This window comes from Dendropsophus ebraccatus, chromosome 1 (assembly GCF_027789765.1).
Source record: "Dendropsophus ebraccatus isolate aDenEbr1 chromosome 1, aDenEbr1.pat, whole genome shotgun sequence".
NCBI lineage: Eukaryota > Metazoa > Chordata > Amphibia > Anura > Hylidae > Dendropsophus > Dendropsophus ebraccatus.
The window spans coordinates 179640836-179666929 of record NC_091454.1 but is presented as its reverse complement, the minus strand read 5'-3'; the positions used below and the strand labels follow the sequence as shown (position 1 = coordinate 179666929).

The following is a 26094-nucleotide window of genomic DNA, read 5'->3' as shown; positions in this document are numbered from 1 at the left end:
GCAAATTGCTACATGACATTGGTTGAATGAATATATATCAATGCCCAATTTTTAACATGTGTTTTCTCTTGGTTTTTGAACTCCCATGCCTCTCAGTGAGTTCGCCAAATAAAATGAAAGGCGCATGTTAAAACGTACAATGAACACAGCTTAGTGTTTTCCAGTCAGAATGAATGGGCTGGAGAACTACCATAACTATGAGTTAACTGGGAACAGAGCGGGTTGTTTGCATTGGGAGATGACCTTTTTTTTATTGAAAAAGTTTTTTTTTTTTTTTTTTTGCCAAAACAAATTTGATTTAAAAAAAAAAAAACTGGGAACGGAGCACAAGCAATCCAATAGTGCAAGAAAATAAAAAGTCTGTTTTTCCAGAAGCAGCCACTCCTGTCCATGGTTATAGTATTGCATCTCGGCCTTATTCACTTGCATAGAGATGAATTGCAATACCAGAAATGGCCAATGTAGAAGAGGGGATAGAAAGCAGACTTTTTTTTTATTTTCTTTATCCTAGACAAGCCCATTCTAAGTAACATTTGTAAAAAAAAAAAAAATATATATATATATATATATATATATATATATATATATATATATATATTAGATTCCTTAGATTGTTCAGTCTAAAGGTATAGAAAGATCACTGTAAGCAACAATAAACATGGCTTGTATTTAAATAGGATACATGTCAATTTAAATTTTACCCGAGTGAATTTAGAAATGGTTGTAGTCACCCTCAGTATGGGTTAACCTGAAATTATCACTGTTACCTGACTGCAGGAGTATCGAATCAGTCAGCTGGGACCATCACAAAGCATGGACAGGGGTTGGCTGTGCTCCAAGTGAATGTAGCGGTGATCGAGAATATGTACTGCCGCTCTGTTCACTCTGCAGAACTGACAGCAGTCCCGTAGAAAGTAAATGGAAAGGCAGCGCATATACTCGACTGCTGCTCTGTCTGGTGGGTGGGGTCTCAGCGTTTGGACCACAAAGAATCAGATACTTATAGTCTAATCTTCGGGTAGGTGATAGGATATAATCTTGGATGATAATTAGTAGACATTTTCCAGTCTGACTAGGACGTACTCCTTATACTTCTATGAGAGCAAAATGTGCACACTGGTCTTACAAGATACAGCCCAGAGTGGTCGGCACTGCTCATCTTTCCACCCAGTAACTCATACTTATGTAAGAATTGCCTCCCATACACTAATGCCAAACTGCAAGTCCACGCACCTCAGTTCATCATGTCTTTCCGAAATAGTATTGCATTATTAACTATTTATTGACTAGCATTTTTTCTAATGGGGCTGCCAGGTCCAGTAGATTACGGGTAGAATATTTAAAAATACTGGTTTACAGAGAACACTCCTGTTTTGTCTTGCTGCATTACTACAGTGATAAGATTATCGAATGTGTATTCCTGTTATCTGCTTTTTCAGAGCTCCGTGTTTGTTTCTCTCCCAGTATGTACATAATGTATACCTACATAACCACACTACATTGTCTTTGGTTTGTGAAGTTTCTGAGCTTTGTGAAATGCCAAAAAGGACACTTAACCCCTTTTGTTATATACGGATTGTGATAAACAAACAGTTCTGTATCCTCTGCTCCCTATTATTATAGTGACTATATTCTCTGTATTGCTTTTTTATTTTACACAACCCTCTAGTTTCATTGGGATAAATTGGAAAGAGCTATACTGGTCATTTCACTTTTACTGTATACTACAGTTAACGTAACGGATATAGCAGCTTTTACTGGATGCCAGCAGAATTGAAGGTTTTCATTGCTAAAATATCTAGGAATCTATAATCTGGTTTGAATAGACATTTTTACCGCTTGAAATGGTATTTGGAACAAACATTACAAGCGGGGGTGGAAAGAGCCGCTATGAATGGGAATGAATATGATGCCGTCTTATGCATCAGCTTGTTCTGTATACGAGAGCAAACTCGGTCAAACCTCTTTTAGCGGCTTTCCTTGATGTTGTCAAAGGTGTTTTCAATTTTTCTGCTTTTTAATCCAGTAAGGCTTTAGAAAGAAAAGTACTGGCCAGAGATAATCACTACCTCTGGGACATAAATCTTAAAAAAAAAAAAAAAAAAAAAAATCTATGGAATTGATGCATTGCTAATAAAAAAAATATATATAAATGAATAAAAAAAAAAAACTTTTCAAAATTTTCTTGTTTTAAGAAAAAGCAAAACAAAAAGTTAAAAAAAAATAACATGGTCAATTTGTTACATTAAAATTACATGCTGTGTGTAAATTATTCATAAAATATTCCTGTGTTTATATTAAATGAATCAGTAGATAAGAAAAAATTTTCAACATGTTTTTTGTATATTCTGTTGTAAGAATTTATTCCTGTTCTTGCTATATAATCTGAATTCTTTACATTATTGGAAAAAAAAGAAACTTTGTCTATTTTGAATGGCTGAACCTAAGGCAGTTTAGTTTCTCTTACTCTGCTTTTTTTCTAGTAGTTCCAGTACTACAAGAGTTAAGTTAAATAAAATAAATCTGTATGCATTATTGTCTGATTTCCTTTTATGTTTTGTCTGTCTGCATTTAGTTTGTCCTCTTGTCACCTTGTTGGAACATTCTGTTCTACAGCTATCTTAAAGTGTCACTGTCGTTTAAATTTTATTTTTTTTTTGCAGAAATCAATAGTACAGGCGATTTTAAGAAACTTTTGTAATTAGGTTTATTAGCCAAAAAATGCATTTTTATCATGAAAAAGCAGTTTGAAGCTTTCCCCTCTGTCTTCATGGTTCTCTTATGGAGAGGGAAGGGGTGGAGGGAGATGAGGCACCAAAACAGGATTTCCTGATAATGAGCAGTAAATGAGAGAGAGGAGGGGGGGGGGGGGGACATGGGGAAAGGCTTTTTCAATGCAGATAATGGCATTTTTGCCTAATAAACCCAATTACAAAGTTTCTTAAAATCGCCTTTACTATTGATTTCTGCAAAGAAAAATTTAAACGACAGTGACACTTTAACCTCTTAAGGACATATGACGCCGCGATCCCGGGTGCCGCGCGTAGCCCGGGATCGCGGCTATTAGCGGGCACGGTGTGATCGCCGTGCCCGCTAATCAGGCAATCGGAGGCAGCTGTCAGAATCACCCCCCTTTTCCCATGTTTTAAATAAAAGTAAATAAATAAACAAACAAACATGTTTGCTATCGCCGCATGCGTAAAAGCCCGAACTATTAATCACATTACTGATCTTGCACGGTAAACTGCGTCAGCGCAAAAAAATCCCAAAGTGCAAAATTGCTCATTTTTTGGTTGCATCAAATCTAGAAAAAATGTAATAAAAAGCGATCAAAAAGTCGTATATGCGCAATCAAGGTACCGATAGAAAGTAAACATCATGGTGCAAAAAATGACACCTCACACAGCCCCATAGACCAAGGGATAAAAGCGCTGTAAGCATGGGAATAGAGCGATTTTAAGGAACATATATTTATAAAGGAAAAGTTATAAATGTTATATATCATTTTAATCGTAACGACTTGAGGAACATGCACAACAAGTCAGTTTTACCCCAGGGCGAATGGCGTAAAAACACATTCCCCCCAAATAAAAGAAATGCGTTTCTTTTTTCAATTTCACCACACTTTGAATTTTTTTCGGGTTTTGCAGTGTACTTTATGCAAAATTCAGCCTGTAATTGCAAAGTACAATTAGTGACGCAAAAAATAAGGGCTCATGTGGGTTTCTAGGTGGAAAAATGCAAGTGCTATGGCCTTTTAAACACAAGGAGGAAAAAATGAAAACGCAAAAACGGAAATTGGCCCCATCCTTAAAGGGTTAAGGAAAGTTTGGTTAAAATTTCTTCTATGCTGCCCACTTGGGTAGCTATGAATTGGTGTGTGTGTGCTGCTGCCTAGCTAAGCAGACTTGGGCTGTACTGGTGAGTACTTGGTTGTCACACAGCTTGTCCAGAAGCAATTAAAAGACCATTTAAAGGTTAGAGCGCCAGTCTCAAACATCAGATTGGTTCTAAGTTCTTAAAGGGGTTGTCCAGCGGAAAAAAAAAATTCTTTCAGATCAACTGGTGTCAGAAAATTATATTTACTTTAATTTAATTATACATACTTATCAGCTACTGGATGTCCTGCATGAAGTGTTGTTTTATTTACATTCCGACACAGTGCTCCCTGCTGACATCTCTGGCTGAGAAAGGGACTGTCCTTAGCAGGAGAGGTTTTCTATGGGGATTTGTTACTGCTCTGGACAGTTCCCGACATGGACAGAGGTGGCAGCAGAGATCACTGTTTCTAAATGTAAAGTATGCAAAGTGACTTCAAGACTAGTGGTGGTCACTGGAGTTTTCAGCAGCAAGACATTGTAATGAACAGATCCCCTCAAGATAAAGTAGCAAGACTAAGATACCGGTGTTGATAGCTTGAATTTTTAAGGAAGATTGCTTTGACAGGACAGAGAATCTACATAGCTTTATTTGCACCAATTTATATAAGTAAGTTATGAAGCCAGGAGCTTTAGAAACCTCTTCCATTGGGATAGGTGTTCTCAGGTAAATTCTACAGTGGTTAGAGTGGCTTTATCTGTAAGGACACTATTACAGTTAAAAGCCACATTCAGTTGTTAATTTGCAGAGCAAAGAGCCATTGTCACGCATCTTCTAGGGGCAGGCAGCTTAACTCTGGAGGCCTAGAGCCTGTCTTTGGGACATACATGGATCACCATGATGTGAAAAGATGTTCCCAGCTTCTTGTGCCCACTCACAGAAAGCTGTCTGCAACCTACATAAGGGGGAAAGAAGATGCAGGGAAGCCAGGAGGTCTAGACAAGGGGTCCTGTCTACTGAGGCATGCATATATAATAAGGAAAACAACCTTGTGGAGCTTGTATATAGTGGATAGACTACCTGCATGGGGGCACTATATACAGTACATAGGAAACTACCCACTGAGGACCTACAAATATTGGGAAAACTACCTATTAGGGAAACTACCTACTGCGGCGCTATCTACCTACTGGAGCAACCTGTCCTGAAGTTTCTGCAAGGTTGGGTTGTCCCTGGAAGAAATCAGCCTGGTGGTCTTGGCCACACTATCATACAAAATGGAAAGTAAATCACAAAAGAGGCCACCTGTCATTTTACTGTATCTGTGCTGTGATCACTTATATAGACAGAGACTGTGTACAGCTGGTATCTACCCCTATATTAGGCACAGTATGGGAGGGATATCGGTCTGTATATAGTCCTATTAGGTCACATGTGATCAAAGTGGGATTACCCCCCACCTCTTAAAGAAAAAGCTGTATATACCTCTGTATGAAGCCATGTGGCTATTACATTTCAAGTCAAAACTTATATTACTGTTGGAATTTATTTTGGCACGCAGTGGAACTTGCATTGTTTTATTCATTTATATATTTATATATTTTGTGGTTCATACCCCCCTCCCCCCGATGAGTTTGGACTTAATTTGTACCTGAGATATGGTGCTGCTTTCATCGGCCACATAGGGACAGCTGTCTCAGCATTTCTTGGATGATGATTTGCAAGGCTTGTCCCAGTAGTCCTGGGGTTATGATTCTACTTAACGTTGGCACATGAATAAACACTGCTTTTCCAGAGCCACAGAACAGGGAGATATAATAGGCATATTCACAGAGGTACCTACAGAGAAAGATGGTAACAAAAATAATCATTTCCTAGTGCTATGTAGCAGGTCTAGTCTACACTATATTCTATAATACGCTGGGCGATATAATGTACACTACAGACCTGTTCAGTTTAAAAGAGCATCAAAAAAGTTGGCCATACATTGTGAGTTTCAGATACTGAAAAGTCTGAGAGACCATTTTCTGTTACATACCATGAAGGAAGACATCTGTGGCTCTGCCATGCTGAAGTGCGCAGGTTGTTAAATGTCATTTGTGCCATATGACATGTATACAACAAACATGGGTCTGTCAAAAAAAAAAAAATTTATTCAAATTTTTAATTCATCAAAATTGGCACAAGCCCTAGGCCTTTTATCTTGGCTTTTGATTTTGCCATCCAGGGTGGGACCTGAAAACAGATCTGCAATCTATACTTTTGGTAATTTTCATGCATAAGAGGCATGCGTATAAAAATCCGCTTTGCAGTTATTTCTAGGCCTAGCCAAAGCTGTGATCCAAACTTTTTTTTTTTTTTTTTTACCTCCCTGCATCTCTGGAATGGATAACATGAACGCCTGGCCATGATATGTTTTTGCAGACTCTTTTCATATTAACGGCGGACTCTATTCTTTCCGGTCCTTCCAGCAAACAGCAGCCTCCTTGTGGGTGAGCGCCACTGAGGTCGTTCTCCATGTAGCCTTTGTTTCTTCCGCATTGCTCCAGGGCAATTACTTTGGATGAAGACATCATTCCAACATGCACAGACAGCTAGTGTGTTTTGCCATTTGTGCCAGGGAAGAATAACAGGAAATGAACACGGTGAAAAGCAGGTTTAGAATTCTTATCTGAGAGCAAAATAGCGCAAAAACTCCCAATAATGTTAGGTTTATCTGTGAGGACAGTATTTAAATGCTTACACTATCATATTGGTAACTTAAAAAGTAATAACCTTATTAAAAACTAAACTAAGGGAGAATTTACACAGTATTTACAATGCATGTTAGAAGTATGCAACAAAAGGATTCTCCAATGTATGCCTCCCAGAGATACACTTTACTGGCGTACATTGCAACTGGGTGGAAGGCACTGTGTATACTGGCCTAAATGTGTAAAGCGCCCCCTACTTTTACCATTTTGGCAGTGCGTGGTGTGCCACAGATTTGGTGAAAAAACTTATCTTGGGTTGGGTTGCACCAAATTATTGACTAGCATCTTTTAGGTACAAAATTGATAAGCAATAAAAGCTAGAGAATTTGGTTTAGTATGTTGTGTGAGCACTCCTAAAAAATTGCACATTTAAACAAATTGTTTCTCTTGTAAATTGGTATGTGAAGGTTTGGTTCACACAGTGCATTTTTTTGTTTGCTTTGAAGGTCAAAGGGAAAATGCATTTAAAAGACTGCATATGATTTTAAGCTATATTCACACATTGCAGTTTTATTGTGTTACTGCATCATTTCTGTGCAACGCAATTCCTACCTATATCAACATAACCTTACAGTGGTAGATTGAAAACTAAAGCATGGTACTGGTAAGGCTGGGTTCACACTGTTTTTGCAATCCGTTTTTTGCATTTGTGTGCTTCCATTTTGACCTGTTTTTCCATTGACCTCCATAATAATAATAAAAAAAAAAAAACTTTAAAAACTGATCAATTTTTTTTAACAGACTTTACAGCTTATAGATTTTAAGCCCTCGCGGGCAGGGTCCTCTTCCCCCATGTACCAGTCTACCATTTGTCTTCATGTAATGTGTTTTTGATCTTGTATTGTTCCTGTTTGTTACCCCCTATCTCTTGTATAGCGCTCTATAAATAAATAATAATAATAAAACATGAGGTTGACTACATTTTTGTGTAAGTTAAAAAAGACGGATCCGTTTTGATCCTTTTTTTATAATGTAAGTCAATGGGAAAACGGATGCACACAAATGCATCCGTGTTTTTTTTTTCCCATCTGTTTAAAACAAAAAAGGGATGTAAGAAACGGATTGCAAAAACGGAGTGACCCTAGCCTAAAGCATGTTTTTTTTTTGTTTGTTTTGTTTTTTAAATAACCTTCAGTATATAAGAAAAAGCCCTGTATGAATCCAACCTAAAGGCTACACTTGTAGCTTTTTGTGGCTCTTGTAATGACATTCATTTTCACTGTCAAATGTCAGCTGCAGTCTTAAAAACTGCATAAAATTCTATATAATCTTTAGACTGCAGCAGTTACTGGACAATTAAAACTCCGTAGTAGGGGTGTAACCTGGCTATGGAGGAGTGAGCACGCACCCTCTGTGAGCTCCGGGGACAGGACACCAGACAGCCTTCAAAAGCACCCTAACTCCGACAGATTGCACCCCAAATGGTTCGGGGCCGAAGGAGGACCAAGGCAGGCACAAAACCATCCGACCCCCAGCCCGTCCGGGGTAATCTGGACCGGTTTTTCACCACCCCGAGTTGCGGCCTACCTGCCCAGCCTGCAGCCTCTGAGGCTCCTGGCTCCCGCGTGACCAGAGCAGCCGTAGCAGCAGCAGCGTCCACATACACGCCCGTAGCGGTGCCGCCGAAGATAGCCTCCACCACCCGGTATTGCCTCCTGGACACCGCGGTAAGAGCTCCAGCCCCGGTCCTGCCCACATCTACTCTGCTGGGCTCCGGCGGCCGCACCGACACGGACGCAGCACAGCCCTCCCATCAGTGCTTGAATAGGCCTCCGGCTGCTGATAAGGGACCGGAGCCTCCTGGTTCCCGCCTCCGGGATACGCATCCCCTGGCCCCCCTCCCAGGGCAACGGTGTCCCCCAGCCTCCACCTCGGAGCGGCAGTATCTCCCAGCCCCCACCTTGGGGAGGCAGTCTCCTCCGGTCCTCACCTCTGGGGAGCAGTGTCCCCTGGCCCTCATCCTGGTGTGGCAGTGTTCTTTGGCCTCAGTTCCAGCAGAGCATCACCCCCCAACCTCAGTCAGAGGGAAGCTGAGGGATCCCCAAATCCTGCTCCCTGTAGAGACATAGCCTGTTCCCCAGCCACAGGCTCAGTATTGGCAGGCAACATGTCCTCCTTGTCCCCAGCTGCACTTACCTTCTCCTACACTAGAGACAGTGATCCGCACCATACCAGCTCTGCTGCATCTGTTAACCCTACGCAGAATGGTACAGAGTGGGACTGGAAAGAATATATGAAACTGCTACCTACGTGCTCCGATATGGAAAAGCTTGTGAAGCGTTTGGAAACCTCATACAAACAGGAACTAAACTTTCTCAAATCTGATGTGCACACTTTGGAGGCGATAGTTACTGATATTGCTGCTGAACATGACTCCCTAGTTACCACGGTGGATGATGTCCAGGCTACACTTGCTAATCAAGAGAGGCAAATCCGTCATCTTTACAGGCTTCATGATGACGCAGAGAACCGCAGTAGACTGAATAACATCCGTATTGGAGGGCTTCCTGAGGCGACCAGAGCTGCTGATCTCATTCCGTCACTCCAGGATTTGTTCGCTACTATTCTACGTCGACCGCCGGGGGCTGAGTTTGAGATTGACAGAGCCCACCGTACTCTGGGACCAGTCTCTAATGATGTGAACCGGCCTCGGGATGTTATCTGTAGGCTTCACCACTACCAAATAAAAGATGAAATTATGAAGGCAGTGCGCGGCATGGAGTTTGTTGATTTTGATGGAGCTCAGCTGATTTTCCTCCAGGACCTTTCTAGAGCTACCCTATATCAACGCCGGGCTCTTAAACCACTGCTGGAACTGCTAATAGAGTGTGAAATCCAGTACTCCTGGGGCTTCCCGTTTCAGTTGGTGGTCCGTAGGGGCGGCAAACGATTGGAGCTGCATACACCAGAGGATTTGCCTGCCTTTCTATCCGCACTAGATCTGCCTCAGATGACTCTGCCAGATTGGGATCCAGTTTCGCCGATAACCCCAGGCAGATCTTCTCGGCTTACTGGCTTGGCGGCATCGGGTGACTGAGGGCATTCCGGGGGCAGGATCCATGCTGCCTTGAAGTGCCTTAATCTAATAGGCTGTATCTTTTTCAGTTTTTGATTGTCTTTTTATGCCCTTTAATGTTTGTTGAGCATATGCCCAGGGTCACATTGCTACAGTATTTTGGATACGTGATTATATTGGTTTCTGTGTTTCAGGAAGTGGGGGAGGGGGGAGTTGGGACCTTCTGTGTGCCTATTTAGTTAGTTTCTTAAGGGGTGCTTTCTAATTTGGAACATTACATATGCGTATAAAGTGTGCTTATGTTACAGATTTAGTTTCCATTTCTGGTGTTCTGTCACGGATTTACAGACCTTCATCTGTTAGTCTGTCCCTCTTTAGAATAGACGCCTAGAGCGTTGCTGTACCCGTTTGGGTCATTCCTGGTAGTATAGAACTGCCCGGATACGGGGGTTATCTCTCTTGGTAACCCTCTTTTTCTGACTGCAGGTTCAGTCTCTTTTTCCACTTGCACTCTTTACCTTTTTCTTCTTCTCCATTTTCCTTTTTCCTCCCCCCCCCCCTTTTTTTTCTTCTCTTCCCCCTACCCTCCTTTCTTTCTTTGTCCTGCATGGTGGTGGTGGTGGGGGGGGTGGGGGGGGGGGGGGGATGCATGGCAGGGGCGACCGTCAAGCTTGCCTCTATCAATGTTAGGGGACTGAATGTCCCACAAAAACGGTCTCAGATCCTATACTCCATGCATAGGCAGAGAGAGCATAATCTTACTCTTACAGGAAACACACTTTCAGAATGCTCATACCCCTCGTATGCGGCTTAACTATTACAATGTATGGACACATAGCACTAACCCTGATGCCAAATCCAAGGGGGTCTCCATAGCACTGCATAAGTCGCTGTCACACACACACTGCTCGATACACTAACCTGCCCTAAAGGGAGGTACGCTTTCATTAAGATAGATATTCAGGCCTGGATTTATACCATTGGCAACATCTATCTCCCTAATTCCCGTCAGGGCAGTACCCTGAGGACCATACTCAGAGCGGCCTCCGCGTTTATAGAGGGCATCCTGATACTGGGGGGGACTTCAATTTGGTCATGGACCCTTCCCTGGACACCTCCTCCTGTTGTGCCAAGCTCCGAAAATGCTATGGCGCGGTCAGTCCTTGGTCTCCATGGTCTGGTAGATGTCTGGCGCATCCTTCATCCCAGGGACAAGGACTTTACCCACTACTCAGATGCGCATCGCACCTATGGCAGGCTGGACATGTTTTTCATTCCTCAGCATGCTCTCACATTTACTCCCACGGCCACGATAGGTAATGCTTTGTGGTCTGATCATTCTCCTGTCTTCTTGTCATTAACTTTGCCGGGGGGGGGGGTGCCCAGGGAATGGACGTGGAGGTTGAACGAGTCGCTCCTTAAAGACACAGCATGTAAGGTGGCTGTTGCCCAGACAATCACTAACTTCATCAGTGACCACACTAATGATGTTACTGCCCTGCCTTTGCAGTGGGAGGCATTGAAGTCTGTTGTTAGGGGAACCCTGATTCAACAGGGGGCTAGGATCAAGAAGGACAGGAGTGCCAAAATTGTCCAACTAGCAGGTAAACTTGACGCTCTTTCCAAAGTGCACAAGCAGAATGCCACTGACGAGGCTCTGGCCGCATTGACGCTAGCTAGGGAACAGCTAAAAGATCTCCTTAATAAGTCGTCACTTTCCCTACAAGAGCGGTACCGCGGCTATCTTTACGAGCATGCCAACAAGTGTGGCAGAATGCTAGCTAGATTGATTCACCCGAGGACACAGGTTATGCACATTCCTAGCCTCCTTGATCGAACTGGAAACGCTATACACAATCCTAGGGAGATCTCTGATATGTTTCGATCTTACTTCTCGTCTTTATATCAAGGGGCGCTATTCAGAGATGCCAGTGTCGGCCTTGGAGTCTAGGATATCTGCGTACTTGTCAGAAACAGAACTGCCTAAGGGGCCTGAGGACTCTGTTGAGGATCTGGAGTCTCCCTTTACTGATCATGAACTCCAGAGTGCTATTGCTGATACTAAGGGGGGGAAAAGCCTGGGACCGGACGGTTTCACCACATGCTTTTTTTAAACCTTCAAGGACCTCTTGGTGCCGGTTATGACTAAGTGCTTTAATAGCATTTCTGTGACGTGCCCTTTTCCTCGTCAGTCGCTGGAAGCACATGTGGTGGTCCTGCCCAAACTGGGGCGTGACCCTAAATACTGCAAGAACTACCGTCCCATCTCGCTCATTAACTGTGATCTCAAACTCTATTCCAAAATGCTGGCCACTCGCTTAAATGGATATATCCCTCAACTCATTCATACAGACCAGGTGGGATTTGTCCCTGGCAGGGAGGCAAGGGACAACACGCTGAGGACTCTCACCCTGATTTCGTGGGCTGGCCGTTCGGGATCCCTTTTGTGCCTGCTTTCCATCGATGCGGAGAAGGCCTTCAATCGAGTGCATTGGGGAGGCCCTGCGAGGAGTGGGCCTTGGTCCACTTATAGTGGACAGAATAAAGGCGTTGTACTCTTGTCCCTCGGCGCGTGTACGAGCTAATGGCCTGCTATCCAGCTCCTTCGAAATTCACAATGGTACGCGCCAAGGATGTCTCTTGTCTCCCATGCTTTACATCTTAACGATGGAACACCTGGCGGTTGCCCTTAGACATGAAACTGCAATCCAGGGCGTCGTGATTGGATGGGACCACCACAAGCTTGCATTATATGCAGATGATCTCCTGCTCTATCTCTCCCACCACATCGCTTCCTTCTATCCTGCAGGAGTTTCAACGGTTTGGCGACCTTAGTAATTTTAAGGTCAATTTGACAAAGACCGAGGGGCTTAACATCTCAGTTCCACAGGCTGTGTTTGATGCGGTTAGGGCTTCCTTCCCTTTCCAGTGGCACACGGATTACAATGTTTACCTGGGAATAAAACTCCAGCCTGCTCTTAGCTCTCTATTCGATCTGAACTATACCCCTATGTTGAACAGGGTCCTCACGGACATGACCTCTTACTTTCTGAAACCGACTTCATGGTTTGGCAGGATGTCCATTATAAAGATGGACATCCTCCCTAAGCTATTGTACATTTTTCAAACTATTTACTATAGTAGTCCCCGTTGCCTTCTTCAGGACCCTGCGCAGGGCTATCTCATTTTTTTTTTTTTTTCTCTTTTTTTTTTTTTTTTAATTATTATTATTTTTTATTTTTCTTTTCTTTTCCCTTTTTTTGGGACCTACTCTTGACCCATTGTCCCTCTGGGGGGCCCCCCGATTGTATTGTACCATCTGGACACTTGCCATTTGGAATACCACAACCATCTTTACCACCCTGTCCCGGACGGAGTCATCTGTGACGAGATCGAGGCTGTACCATCGCGCGCGAAGGTATCCTCAGAACCACGAGGACGCGCTGCGGGATCGCTACACTAGCCGCTAACCTCATTCGGCCGTTGCGAGCTGATAGCAGAGAGGGAAGAAGCGATACCACCAGCCACCTCGGGACGGGTGAGAGGCGCTACAAACGCCATAAGTTTGTGTCTGATATCACTGTTTGCGTAAAATATCATTACTGATCTAACAAAGCAGACCATACTTTGATGACTCGGGAGGACTATTAGTCTAAAAGGGTGTCTGTAAAACACGTTAAAAAAGACTATCAGTCCGAGTCTTGATATGTACCTGGAAGGACTACAAGTCCAAGACCACCCTCTAAACTGAACTGCAACTAGAGTGGAATTAGTAGCTTACAATTAAAGGTATAAGCAATATTACTTCGCAACCGGCCGGCACCCAGCGGTACCGCTCATTTTAAAGAGACCCTTTTTTTTTTTTTTTTTTTTGACTCATTTTTCTATTGTTTATTTTTTATTTTTTATTTCTATTTATTTATTTATCTGTGTATTGAACCTTTATGTGCATTTATTTAATGTTCCATGTATTAATCCTCATTTTTGATAACTATAGGAATGCGTATATATGTTTTTATCTTCTGTTGATGAATATTTATATCATGCGCTATTTATGATTATATTAAATTAATTTATTACTGTCCAAATCTTGGCCAGATTAGTATATGTTTACGACCTGTACAGGTAACCATTTCAACTGGTAAGATAGGACTGTTGTGGTTTAGAGCAGTGTTTCTCAACCTGCGGTACGCGTACCCCAGGGGGTACGCGCCGCAGGCTGAGGGGGTACGCCGGGAGGTGGGGGAAAAATATTTTGGGTGCCGGGACACTGCTATCACCCAGCAGTGTCCCGGCACCTGTCCCCGCCGCTGCTCTCACATCCTTCCCCCAGCAGCCTCACCAGCTTTCTGTACAGGACATGGTGAGGCTGCTGGGGGAAGGATGAAGTCCGAGGATACAAACCAGCAGCCTCTCAACTCACTGTCTCTGAGGCCCTGCTGGTCCGGCCGCCTGCGGGGACATCAGCCTGCCGCCCCCGCCGCATCTCCTCTCCGCCGGGTCACCTCAGGCAGCCTGTTCGGGATTCGTCCCCAGGCTGCCGCATATCCTCCTGGGGCCCCCGGCTGGACGCTGCAACCCGATCCGGCAGCCTCACGCTCTTCCCCCGTGGCTCCCGGATCGGGCTGCAGCGTCCAGCCGGGGGCCCCAGGAGGATATGCGGCAGCCTGGGGACGAATCCCGAACAGGCTGCCTGAGGTGACCCGGCGGAGAGGAGATGCGGCGGCGGCGGCAGGCTGATGTCCCCACAGGCGGCCGGACCAGCAGGGCCTCAGAGACAGTGAGTTGCGAGGGGGTAGTGGTGCTACCCCGCCCGCGGCTCCTGCAGTAGATTGTGGACCAGGATATGGGGCGCCCCCCATGTCCACCTGCCGCCGCTTCTCCCCGGTCTCCCCTACGGCTGACGCTGCTTCTCTCCGGTCAATCAGTGGTTTGTAGACCGGGAGATGGGGCCCCCCTCGTCCTACGGTTGACGCTGCTGCCTGTGGAAGTGGGGTGCCCCATCTCCCGGTCCACAATCCACTGCAGCAGAAGCCCCCAGCGCACCACTACATCATCACCTCTCTCCCCCCTCCACCTCCTCTCTACCCCCATCATCACCTCTCTCCCCCCTCCACCTCCTCTCTACCCCCATCATCACCTCTCTCCCCCCTCCACCTCCTCTCTACCCCCATCATCACCTCTCTCCCCCCTCCACCTCCTCTCTACCCCCATCATCACCTCTCTCCCCCCTCCACCTCCTCTCTACCCCCATCATCACCTCTCTCCCCCCTCCACCTCCTCTCTACCCCCATCATCACCTCTCTCCCCCCTCCACCTCCTCTTTACCCCCATAATCACCTCTCTCCCCCCTCCACCTCCTTTCTACCCTCATCATCACCTCTCTCCCCCCTCCACCTCCTCTCTACCCCCATCATCACCTCTCTCCCCCCTCCACCTCCTCTCTACCCCCATCATCACCTCTCTCCCCCCTCCACCTCCTCTCTACCCCCATAATCACCTCTCTCCCCCCTCCACCTCCTTTCTACCCTCATCATCACCTCTCTCCCCCCTCCACCTTCTCTCTACCCCATCATCACCTCTCTACCCCCATCATCACCTCTGTACCCCCATAATCACCTCTCTCCCCCCTCCACCTCCTCTCTACCCCCATCATCACCTCTCTCCCCCCTCCACCTCCTCTCTACCCCCATCATCACCTCTCTACCCCCATCATCACCTCTGTACCCCATCATCACCTCTGTACCCCCATAATCACCTCTCTCCCCCCTCCACCTCCTCCCTACCCTCATCATCACCTCTGTACCCCCTCCACCTCCTCTCTACCCCCATCATCACCTCTCTACCCCCATCATCACCTCTCTACCCCATCTTAACCTCTGTACCCCCATCATCACCTCTCTCCCCCCTCCACCTCCTCTGTACCCCCATCATCACCTCTTACCCCCCCTCCACCTCCTCTCTACCCCCATCATCACCTCTGTCCCCCCTCCACTTCCTCTCTACCCCCATTATTACCTCTGTACCCCCATCATCACCTCTCTACCCCCATCATCACCTCCCTACCCCCATCATCTCCTCTGTACCCCCATCATCTCCTCTGTACCCCCATCATCTCCTCCCTACCCCCACCACCTCCTCTCACCCCTCATCACCCATCACCTTCTCTCACCCCCATCACCGCTCTCCTCCTCTGTCCTCCTCTCTCCCCTGTCTTCCTCTCCCCTTCACCTCCTCTCTCTTCCTCTCCCTTCTTCACCTCCTCTCTCCCCTGTCTTCCTCTCCCCCATCACCTCCTCTCTCCCCCGTCTTCCTCTCCCCATCACCTCCTCTCTCCCCTGTCTTCCTCTTCCCCATCACCTCCTCTCTCCCCTGTCTTCCTCTCCCCTTCACCTCCTCTCTCTTCCTCTCCCTTCTTCACCTCCTCTCTCTTCCTCTCCCTTCTTCACCTCCTCTCTCTTCCTCTCCCTTCTTCACCTCCTCTCTCTTCCTCTCCCTTCTTCACCTCCTCTCTCCCCTGTCTTCCTCTCCCCCATCACCTCCTCTCTCCCCCGTCTTCCTCTCCCCCATCACCTCCTCTCTCCCCTGTCTTCCTCTCCCCATCACCTCCTCTCTCCCCTGTCTTCCTCTTCCCCATCACCTCCTCTCTCCCCTGTCTTCCTCTCCCCCATTCACCTCGTCTCTCTTCCTCTTTCCCCTTCACCTCCTCTCTCTTCCTCTCCCTTCTTCACCTCCTCTCTCTTCCTCTCCCTTCTTCACCTCCTCTCTCTTCCTCTCCCTTCTTCGCCTCCTCTCTCTTCCTCTCCCATTTCACCTCCTCTCTCTTCCTCTCCCCCCTTCACCTTCTCTCTCTTCCACTCCCCCTTCACCTCCTCTATCCTCCTCTTTCCTTCTTTTCCCCCTCAGACCTTACTCTCCCCTTAATCTCCTTGTGGCTCAGAGGCTGGAGAAGAGAGGAAGACCCCTCCCCCCCATGGGCGGATAACGTGAGTATGAATTTTTTTTGTTTGTTGGGGCAGGAGGGGGAGGGTGTAGAATGGTGGGCATTACTATGGGGGCAGGGCAGGAGGCATTATTACTATATGGGGGGGTCATGGAAGGGGATATTATTTTTAATGAGGGATCCTAAATACAGGGATAACCCACACACCTACTCACTTTACAGCGCATTACACCAAACAGCGGAATTATTACTGTATGGGAGCCTATAGGTAGGAAAAAGGGAGGGAAGTTAAAGGAAAACTGTGACGCCTAAGATGTTTGGCAGGTTCTCTGGCAAGAGGTAAATTGTAGCTGCAAGAAATCATCATGGTGGTCTGGGCCAGATGGAGAGGAAAAGGAAAAGTGATATATGGCTACATGGGGAGGTATCTGGCTATAGAAGGAGGTATCTTAACTACATGGGGAGATGTCTGGCTGCAAGGGGGTAGGTATCTGACTACATGGGGGAGGTATCTGACTACATAGGGGGAGGTATCTGACTACATGGGGAGATATCTGACTACATGGGGGAGGTATCTGGCTACATGGGGGAGGTGTCTGACTACATGGGGAGATATCTGACTACATGGGGAGGTATCTGACTACGTAGGGGTGGGTATCTGACTACATGGGGGAGGTATCTGGCTACATGGGGGAGGTGTCTGACTACATGGGGAGATATCTGACTACATGGGGAGGTATCTGACTACATAGGGGGAGATATCTGGCTACATGGGGGAGGTGTCTGACTACATGGGAGGTATCTGACTACATGGGGGGAGATATCTGGCTACATGGGGGAGAGATATCTGGCTACATGGGGGAGAGGTATCTGGCTACATGGGGGAGAGGTATCTGGCTACATGGGGGAGAGGTATCTGGCTACATGGGGGAGAGGTATCTGGCTACATGGGGGAGGTATCTGGCTACATGGGGGAGGTATCTGACTACATTGCAGAGGTATCTGGCTACATAGGGAGGTATCTGACTACATGGGGAGGAGGTATCTGGCTACATGGGGGGATATCTTGCTACATATAAGGGGTATCTGGCTACATAGGGAAAATATCTGGCTACATAGGGAAAATATCTGGCTACATAGAAGAAGGCCTCTTGACTACATGGGGGAGGTATCTGACTACATGGGGGAGATATCTGGCTACATAGAAGAAGGCCTCTTGACTACATGGGGGGAGGTATCTGGCTACAGGGGGACATATCCATCTCTGTGGGATATATCCCACCTGCTTCTCTGGCACCCGGTTTACTGACGGCCTGCTCAGCCAATCAGTGCACAGTCCCACCGTAGCCACTGATTGGATGAGTGGGCTGTCAGTGAGCTGGGAGCCAGAGAAGCAGGTGGGAGTACAGGGAGGTAAGTATGATCTGTTAAGGGCCGGCAGCTAATTAGGTAAATAGGCAGCGGCTACATTCTCGCAGCAGATTGAAAATCCTCTGTGAGAATGCAGAGCCATAGGCCATAACAGTATAGAGTATCGCAGTGGATTTTGCTGTGAAACGTACATGTAAATCTACCCCGGGCAATGTTATTAATGGATGGCATCGTTGGGGGTACTCGGCTGGAGCATCTTGTCGCATGGGGGTACTTGGCCTGAAAAGGTTGAGAAACACTGGTTTAGAGGACTAAAAAAACTTTATGTACTTCCGATTTCCTCACTCGCTCCTTTCTAGGTAAGGGCATTTTTTAGTTTAACCTCGACCTATACAGCGATAATTGTGAGCTGCACCAATATATTATATTATTCTATCTCAAAATTTATTTGGGAAAACGGCAAACCCAGGATTGCGTACTCTACCCTGACTCAATTTAAGTCTTTGGGAGGTATGGGATTGCCTGATCCACGTCTTTATCATGAGGCGGCTGTCCTGTGTGGGGTTCTGGATTGGGTGCATAGCCGGGGCTCTAAGAGGTGGGTAGACTTGGAATTTTCGCTCTGTCAGACTGCTCCCTCCCTCTTGCCCTGGATTCCCCCAGGGGTTTGCCAATCACTGCCTGGTTTCCCCTTCTTTATCCCACATGTGTTATGCGTCTGGGATAAGTGGGTTGCTAAACACGGTCTGTCTGTAGTACCGGGACCACTTTCTCTGATACTCCATCATTCCAGCCTGGCTGGCAGACGCACAGATTTCTCCTGTGGGAAAGGTCTGATTGCCCTAGAGTCAGGGACTGCATGACTGGTGACGCTGTCTCTTCTATGTTGTCGCTCCAGGCCCAGTCCCCGGATCGTCGATTGTCCTGGCTGGAGTATAATTAGCTAACCTCGTTCTTGCGGGCCCTTTTCCCTAGGGGTACGTATGCCTCTGCACTCACGGACTTTGACAATCTGGTTGTTTCCACGTCTGCTATCCCACACTGCATATCTGTATTGTACCAGATTTTGGTTGGTCTCACACACCCTGACAGAGCTCCCTTCCTTGACAAGTGAGAACGTGACCTGGATGCGTCTCTTGACAGTCAGTCCTTCCAGAAGATCTGCAAACTCACCCACGGTATCTCCATGGCTGCTAAGGCAAAGGAGAAAAATTACAAGATTCTTTCACGATAGTATTACTGCCTAGTCTCCTTGCATAAAATGTTTCCTGAGGTCTCCGACCGTTGCTGGCGTTGTCTCACGGAGGCTGGAGACATGTTACATATTTGGAGGGCATGTCCGGGCATCCGAAAGTTTTGGGACAAGATTCTAACCATTTATACCGCGTATTCTGGAAGGACCGTCGTCAACTCCCCACAACTGACCCTGCTGTCGCAGATTCCAGGTTTCCTTGCCACCGTCAAGAAGGGGATGTTGAGACATTTTCTGACTGCGGCACGTATGGTTATCCCCCGACACTGGAAAACACCCATAGTTCCTACAATGATAGAGTGGCTTAGTGAACTCAGGGACCTGGGTAGAATGGAGGAATTGGTTGCAGAGGCTCATGATCAGTCTACTAAATACGAAAAAGTGTGGTTTCCCTGGCGTTTGTTTATGGACTCGGAGGCCTTTTCTGCTCTCGTCCGTTAGGTATGGGACCCTTATACTTTTAAGGCACTGTAACTACTGCAGTGTTTGATTTCATGATCTGCCCCCTGCCTGCCTCCTCTCCTCCTCCCTTATTCTTCTGCTCTCTACTTCAGTGTCTCTTTTTCTTCTCTTTCTATTCCCTCTCTTATAACCTGCATGACATTTATTATGCCTTCTGTTTTGACTTGTATGACACTGCCGAGTTGGTGGTGTGGATGTTTGGAATTACTGATATTACACTGTTCTTGTTTTCTGTTCTTTATACTTTACATTTAAAAAGTGACGCCTTGTGACTTGCAGGTCGCTGTTTACCACTGCTTTACTGATGATGTATTCACTGTTTTGCGCTTGGCTGGCAATAAAATCAGATTACACATAAAACTCAGTAGTACAGTGGTACCCTGCATAACAAGCATAATTCGTTACCGGACTGTGCTTGTAATCCAAATCCACTCTTAAACCGAAGCAGATTTTCCCGTAAGAAATCACTGATTTGCAGACAAATGGTTCCACACCCCAAAAATTATTTTTTATTCTGAATAACATGTAGAACAGATGAAACAAACAATGAGAAACAGCTGAATATGTCATATTATAAGTAACTGTACAGTATAGCAAGCTGCATGTGGTGTATAATGTATAGTAACTGCATAAACCTGAAAAAACTGCAGCAGTTTGTAGATACAGGATGGAACTGCAGATCCCCATAATGCAGTAGGGTAGTACAACAGGCTAGAATAGAGAAGCAGGGCTGCTGTCAGAGGTCTGTGTGGTCACATGACTGCAATCCTTTTTTCTACCTCACTATATTTCACCGGAAGCTCCAGAATCTTAAGTTGAACATTGCCACCAAGACTAAGTTTTGCCAGCTCCTAAAACACAGAATATTAACTCATATGTTTGGTAAAGAGACACGGGCACAAAAAAACATGGTATATAAAAAAAAAAAAATACAAAATTAAATATAAAGCAAGGACTGGATCTGAGCATGTTTTGAATGTGTATGTACTTTGTACTGTATTAATGTATAGGTTTCCTTATAAAAAACATTATGCAAAAAAATGCATTTTTTTTTTATTTTTTTTTTTTTGCTGGATGCAAAAATGTAATTTGCATCCAGCAAAAACAATAAACGGGACAGCTTTTGACAGCATGTCCAAATACATTGACCTAGGGATGCAAATCGGATACATATCCACCTCTTTCTAAGGATATTGGCTTATTTATTCTAGACAATCAAAGGTGCCAATAATGTTGTCCACAGCAATAGGTCACCTCTAATAATAATTGAGTTCTACTATCTTGATGAGGCTATTGACAGGGGTGTGATTAATGGAGCCATGATAAACAAAAAAGTCCAATGCAGCCATATAGGTGACGCATTACAACAGCTGTTATATGACCATGTTCACAAGGCTTCAGTAACATTGCCCTAAATTATGCTGTAATCCCTGATAGCAGTCCATAGTACTTATAGCTTTTCAGATTTTTGCCTTGTTTTGAGGAAAACACATAAACGGTATATGACCCACTATTGGTATGTATAACCTATAGACCCCATGTCGAACAGGCATAAGGCAAAAGTGAATTGGAGATTACCTTCACTGCTTCCCAACTTGAGTTAATGATATAATTTCTGTATGGGCCAAAACCTTCCAATAAACAGAAAGTATATGTTTAGACAAGAGTACAGCTCAGTTCATTTCTTACTATGTATAGAGATTTTATAAACAAGTATCTAGCCTTGTTGGCCATTCTCTAAGGAGAACCTGTCAGCTGGATTAGTCCAATGTCCCTTGTTTGAATGGGGCGGCTGAGCACAGATGGTGCCACTCCATTCAGTCTATTACAATTCGTCTGCCCTATAGACTTTGAATCGAGCAGCCGTGTTCTTACTTGACTCCTATTCCATTCAAATGATGGTCAGAGTTCACCCCACCCAGTCTAGCAGATATAACCTGACCCTTTAAAGGAGAAGTTCCACCAAAGTAAAAAAAATCTCAAGCAGGCGGGGGGGGGGGGGAACATAATAAAGTATACTTTACAGTGCCAACTTACAGATTCCTGCCAGCTGCCAGTGTCCTGCAGCCCTTCCAGCTGCAATGTCACGTACACCGCTGATAGACTGCCTGCTCAGCCAATCAGTGACTGTGGCGGGACACTGCTGCAACCACTGACTAGCTGAGCGGGCAATCCCTGAGCCAGGCTGCTGGCTGAGAATAACATCCGGCAGGTGCGAGCAGCACGATGGAGACACATGGACAGGCTATACTTTCTTTATTATATTCCCGCACCCCCTGCCTGAGATTTTTTAGTGGGACTTCTCCTTTAAATATAGACCACATAGAGAATTATAACTATTCTATTTTGTCTTCACCTACATAACTTAATTAACAAAATATATAGTATATAAAAGTATTACATGAATATCAACCTAATAGAAGTAGGCAGAGAAATCGCATACAGGCAGTAGCCAGTTTGCCAGATGTCGTCAAAGTGAAAGATAATGATTATTTTTTATATCTTTTAGCTGCTGGCATGAAACCAAACAAAAAAAATAAGTCAATTGGGTCACACCATAAACCGGTCATGGATAATACTACTTCTTGCTGGGTTTTACCAGGCACTTACCAGTAATGACGAGCAGGATAGGACTATTAGAATCAGAAGCCATGATGCACTTGCAGTACGCTACAAATAATTCAACACCTAGTAGACCCTGCAAGGCAAAGCTGCTGTTTAGGCATCTAGACTAGAGCTTCACACTACGAATCAGTATCCACTATATATCACAATAAGCTGTAACTGTATTATTACCACTGTGGACCTAGAGCTTCATAAATTAGGTGGAGCCTCCTGCTTTAAAGTGAGGGTAGGTTCAGACTACAGGATCCGCGTGGAATCGGCCCGGCCATAGAATGTTGTCTATGGCACGGGCAGAGAGGCGCGCCACTGTGAACGGGTATGAGCCACGGAATCCGACGGAATTTATCCGCGCGGATTCTGTAGTGTGAACCCACCCTTAGTGATTCTAGGTCGCATTTGGCCACATGATAGGTAGGTAGTATGCGGACGTTAGCAAACATGGCCAACAGCATATAGGCTAAGTCTAGATATATTGATTGTGCGTCGCTGCAAAAGATTGCAGCTATTAAATGTTAAAGGGGTACTCCAGTGAAAATGTTTTCTTTTAAAGGGAACCAGTCACTCGGCATTTCAGAGCAGAGCACGCCCGACCCCCCGGTGCAGCCCCAGATACTTACCCTTTTCTGCAAGTCCCGTTCCTGGACCCGGTCCCAGGACGGATATATCGCCGTCGGCAGCCCTGGGCGCGCTCTGCAGAGATGAGTCTGACGCCCATAGAGAATGACCGCTCCAGTCATTCTCTATGGGCATCAGACTCATCTCTGGTAATTTGCATACAGCGCACGCTCAGCTTCCGGCGCCGATATCTCCGTCTGGGGCCTGGGTCCAGGAGCGGGACATGCAGGAAAGGGTAAGTATCCGGGGCTCCACCAGGGGGTCGGGCGGGCTCTGTGCCGTAATGCAGGGTGACAGGTTCCCTTTAAATAAACTGCTGTCAGAAAGTTATATAGATTTGTAATTAACTCCTGTTTAAAAATCTCAAGTCTTCCAGTACTCCACAGCTGCTGTATGTCCTGCAGGAGGTGCTGTATTATTTCAACACCGTAAAGAATACACCACATCCTGCAAGACATACAGCAGCTGATACTTAACGACTGGAGATTTTTAAATAGAAGTACATTACAAATCTGTATACCTTTATAACACCAGTTGATTTGAAAGAAAAACATTTCGCCAGAGTACTCCTTTAATGTGGTTATGCTGCAACCTGAGATCTATTCTGACAACTTTTGGGTTCCATCATGGAAGCAATCACTTTCATGGTCTGCAGTTTTTGGCTGTGACACATCTGACCCAGCCTCATTTGCCATTTAGCCATATTGGGGAATTTTATTGTGTCTTCTGCTTCCATTTACATATAATGATAGTATTATAGAACTCAACTTATTATTTAACTTTTGGGTATGGGAAGTGATAACAAGAGTAAACAATATCTCAGCAGTTTTATCTGGCCCCATTAAATACAACAGATAACATGTTATGCAATGAGTGAGCTGTGCCCTATGTGCATAGTGGTCCAAGGCATAACTAAAGGCCCTATTTCACGGGTCGTTTAGAGGAGCAAACGAGCGCTCTCGCTCGTTTGCTCCTCGTTCCCCACTCGCTGCTGCCGCCGCTATTCTACGCTTCAGCAGCGAGCAGGTGAGTGCGGGAGGGGCGGCGGGGAGCTGTGTGTGGGGGGGGGGGGCTGCCCGGGTGATCGCTGATCGTCCGGGCAGCCCATAGGATATAGCAGCGTCTGCTGACGATGCTGCTATTCAACGGAGCGACGGCAGCAGATCGTTGCTGTATCAGTCGCTTGTTTTTCAACATGTTGAAAAACAAGCGACTGCAACGATCAGCCGACATGAACGATGTCGGCGACTGCAACGATCAGCCGACATGAACGATGTCGGCTGATCGTTGCACTCTATTCCACGGGACGATTATCGTCCGTAGTGGCCGATATCGGCTGAATACGGACGATATTGTCCCGTGGAATAGGGCCTTAAGGCTAGGTTCACACTGCGTTATTGCAATCCGTTTAACGTATACGTTTTATGGAAAAAAAACGGATGCAATTGTATGTTGTCCGTTTGGATCTGTATAAAAAACACTACTTTTCTGTACGTAAAAAAAAAAAAATAAACGCATCTGTTGCAAACCATTTTTTTAAATAATGGAACTCAATGAAAAACGGATCCAAAGGGGTAACACACAATTTCATCCGTTTTTGCATGTTTTTTTCCCCATAAAACGTATACGTTAAACAGATTGCAAAGACGCAGTGTGAACCCAGCCTGAGGGCAGAACAGGGGGAGTGAGATACATCTAAGTTCTGAGTCTGCCCCTAACCTGGGAAATACACTAACAACTACAAAGGTGCCCCCTGAAAACATCTATACAGGTTCTTCAGAACATGTAAGTGATGACAGTGCAGTTATATCAAGTTACCCACAGGTGGTGCCTTTTCTGGAGTCCTTCACTTTCTCTTCTGTATGTCACCCATGAAGTTGACTCCCTATGTCTGCAGACATCTGTAAGGCCCTCTCTAACTCTACCCTGAAATCAATAGATGTGGTGTGGATATATGCCAGTATACCTACATATACCACACCTGCACTGTAGTCTCAGATGAGATTTATTCATTCTGCATGGGAATTAAGAGGCCAGAGTGTAGCTTTGCCCCATTGTTCAGTCATGGCCAAAAGTTTTGAGAATGATACAAATATTAATTATTACAAAGTCTTCTGCTTCCGTTTTTAAAATGGCAATTTGCATATATTCTAGAATGTTATAAAGAGTGATCAGCTTAACAGCAATTACTTGCAAAGTCACTATTTGCCCAGAAAATGATCTTTATCCCCCAAAACACATTTCAACATCATTGCAGCCCTGCCTTAAAAGGACCAGCTAACATCGTTTCAGTGATTGCTCCATTAACACAGGTGTGGGTGTTGATGAGGACAGGGCTGGAGATTAATCTGTCATGATTAAGTAAGAATAACACCACTGGACACTTTACAAGGAGGCTGGTGCTTGGCATCATTGTTTCTCTTCTGTTAACCATGGTTATCTCTAAAGAAACACGTGCAGTCATCATTGCACTGCACAAAAATGGCCTAACAGGGAATAGTATCGCAGCTAGAAAGATTGCACCTCAGTCAGCAATCTATCGCATCATCAAGAACTTCAAGGAGAGAGGTTCCATTGTTGCCAAAAAGGCTCCAGGGCGCCCAAGAAAGACCAGCAAGCACCAGGATTGTCTCTTAAAAGTGTTTCAGCTGCAGGATCGGGCTACCAGCAGTGCGGAGCTTGCTCAGGAATGGCAGCAGGCAGGTGTGAGTGAATCTGCACGCACTGTGAGGCGGAGACTCTTGGAGCAAGGCCTGGTCTCAAGGAGGGCAGCAAAGAAGCCACTTCTCTGATATTCTGCAAAAGGTACAGGGAGTGGACTGCTGAGGACTGGGGTAAAGTCATTTTCTCTGATGAATCCCCTTTCTGATTGTTTAGGACATCTGGAAAACAGCTTATTCGGAGAAGACGAGGTGAGCGCTACCACTAGTCTTGTCTCATTCCAACTGTAAAGCATCCTGAAACCATTCATGTGTGGGGTTGCTTCTCAGCCAAGGGAATCGGCTCTCTCACAGTCTTGCCTAAAAACACAGCCATGAATAAAGAATGGTACCAGAATGTCCTCCAAGAGCAACTTCTCCCAACAGTCCAAGAGCAGTTTGGTGATCAACAATGCGTTTTCCAGCATGATGGAGCACCTTGCTATAAAGCAAAGGTGATAACTAAATGGCTCAGGGAACAAAACATAGAGATTTTGGGTCCATGGCCTGGAAATTCCCCAGATCTTTATCCTATTGTG

General features: G+C 45.5%; 1 protein-coding gene across 1 annotated transcript in view; it reads right to left on the bottom strand.

Moving 5' to 3' along the window:
* The window catches only part of PGPEP1L (pyroglutamyl-peptidase I like), a 36120-nt gene that overhangs the window by 9251 nt on the left and 775 nt on the right, over nt 1-26094 (bottom strand). Inside the window, exons 2-8 of the mRNA XM_069985085.1 lie at nt 22227-22314; nt 21195-21247; nt 20378-20467; nt 19432-19440; nt 12171-12188; nt 6187-6413; nt 5471-5658 (exon numbers count right to left, since the gene is read on the bottom strand). Of these exons, the coding sequence (XP_069841186.1) occupies nt 5490-5658; nt 6187-6413; nt 12171-12188; nt 19432-19440; nt 20378-20467; nt 21195-21247; nt 22227-22314 (654 nt within the window). The 3' untranslated portion in view covers nt 5471-5489. The remainder of the gene's footprint in view (nt 1-5470; nt 5659-6186; nt 6414-12170; nt 12189-19431; nt 19441-20377; nt 20468-21194; nt 21248-22226; nt 22315-26094) is intronic.